General features: G+C 43.2%; 1 protein-coding gene across 1 annotated transcript in view; it reads right to left on the bottom strand.

The window, feature by feature from the left end:
* Positions 1-1,562, bottom strand: part of CDADC1 (cytidine and dCMP deaminase domain containing 1) — an 81,252-nt gene extending 79,690 nt beyond the window's left edge. The window contains exon 1 of the mRNA XM_023749111.1: positions 1,470-1,562. Within this exon, the coding sequence (XP_023604879.1) occupies positions 1,470-1,562 (93 nt within the window). The remainder of the gene's footprint in view (positions 1-1,469) is intronic.
* Between the last annotated feature and the right edge of the window lie 574 nt (positions 1,563-2,136).

Here is a 2,136-nt window from a genome sequence, read left to right as displayed (position 1 = left end):
TCCAGCTTAGTCTTACGATGCCTTTTCAACACGTCCTCACCTTTCTTCTCCTGTCTATGTTTTTATCACCCTTCATCAGGTAATCAATTCACTTCCCCGTCGATTGTGGCTTCTCTGCTGCTTCGCTCGCCACCTTTTTTACTGTACTGGCCCGGCTAAGGGGATAAGAAATAATAATGTAATATACACCTTTAACATATCTTACACTTTCACCCATCACTCCAAACTTTAATTGTCTATTTCTTTATTTCTTTCAGCTCCACCGCCTCCGGCCGGAGGAGCGGAGCCTCAGTGGTTGAGCATCAGGACCTATGAACCGGGAGGTGGAGGTTAGATTCCCAATCAGGGCACATGTCTGGGGTGTTGCGGGCTCCATCCCCAGTGTGGGGTGTGCAGGAGGCAGCCAATCGATTCTCTCTCATTGTTTTTATCTCTCCTCTCCCTTCCTGTCTGAAATCAATAAAAATACTTATTTTCAAAAACAAAAAAAAAAGGAAACCTACTCTGCTCTATCTGTTATTGTCAAGGTCTTAGAGAATCACCAGTGAAAGGGGTGGGAGCTGGGGGTCCAGATAGTTGTTAACATCAGAAATTGGCGGGTGCCAGGACCACCATTGGGATGTTCCGCTTTGTGGACCTTGAGAAGGAAGAACCTATAGAGAAGGGCTCCTGGTGGCCAACTGGGCTTAAATTTAAAAGGAGAGCCTAGCAGCCATTTCCAAACAGGGGCTTCTTGTGGGGAAGCCTGCACTGAACTGCCTTCCTACGCTGTGTTCCTACCACCAGAACCAGCCCTTATAAGGGAGTTCCTGGAATTGTATTTCAACCAATAAAACTAAGACTTTCCCCATCCAATCAGTGCTCTGCAGCTATATCCATTAGCATCTTCACTGGCCAATCAGGACATTACTTTTTGGGGATAATCAAACTGTGCCGATTTGAAGTCCTCATTTGAAGGGACCTGGGGTAGGGACTTCTGTCTGTGTAAGTCAGCTTCCCTCTGGCTGAGAGTGCACTTGCCCTTTCCACGGAAGACTGAAGACTGGTTTTTTTTTCAGCTGGAACTGAAACACCTTGCCACTTCATAATTGAGCTTTAATGCTATTGACCTGTTCCACAGCACAGCTGTATTGCAATTGAGCTATTTGCATTGCATAAAGTTTCCTTCAACACACCTCAAATTGGAGATTCCTATTGACATTCAATTGGCATCAACGACCACTTATCAAACACAGGAAGACATCAAGAGATGGAACTGTGATGATCAGGAAGTTGAGGGTAGGCAGCAGTAAGTGGGCCCTGGAAAATCTGAGAAGTACTTGATGTTGTAGATTTGTGCCCTGAGCATTTTATAAGTGTCCCAGGCCCTCCCTCCTCGCGACTCATTCTGTTATAACTTGAAATACTGACAAATAGCATGGCATTACAACTGATTTTTTTTAAAGCAAAGCTGAATGCTATTAAAGTACTTTGTAGAGGACTGAAGTGAGACTCTTCAGTTTTGACGGGTATGGCTGTGGTTCATTAGTTTTTACTGCTGTAGAGTACCACAATTTATCCATATTTGAGCTGTGGACGAAAACAGGCCACGTGCTAACCTGACTAGTTCAGGGAAGGCTTGTGTGGCGGCCTTGCAAACTGAGAGACCGAAAGTAACCACAAAGGACGGTCTGAAATGAAAATTTTAATTAAAAAAGCAGTTTATGATGGGTAGTCATATCCTAGGCCTGTATTTTCCCTGACAAAGGTCAATCTTTACCTTAACTGAGCCTATTATCTTTTTGCATCTACAGTAACATGTTGTTGAAATTCAAAGTAATTTTCCTTTTTTCAGACCCCTAAAAGCACAGGCACCACTCTGCAAAATGACAAATACCCTCATTAACATTGAGTTAATTGTTGACTTTTAACTATCCTGCACCCATCTAAGTAAAAGATGTATGTGTCTATCATTTTACTTTTTATCCAATCCCAGAAGTTTCCCCACTTTGTTTTCTCCTGCCTCCCTAATCTATCACCAGTAGATCTCATGTATCCCACTTACATCTCCTCCTTTGATTGTAATGTATAAAGCAAGATGCAAAACTGCCATTCTCTGGAGCATTATCTCAATCCATTGAGATTCTGCTTCCTGGC

This window comes from Myotis lucifugus, unplaced genomic scaffold (genome assembly GCF_000147115.1).
Source record: "Myotis lucifugus unplaced genomic scaffold, Myoluc2.0 scaffold_7, whole genome shotgun sequence".
In the NCBI taxonomy this organism is placed as follows: Eukaryota; Metazoa; Chordata; class Mammalia; order Chiroptera; family Vespertilionidae; genus Myotis; species Myotis lucifugus.
This window is presented reverse-complemented; position numbering and strand designations above follow the sequence as displayed.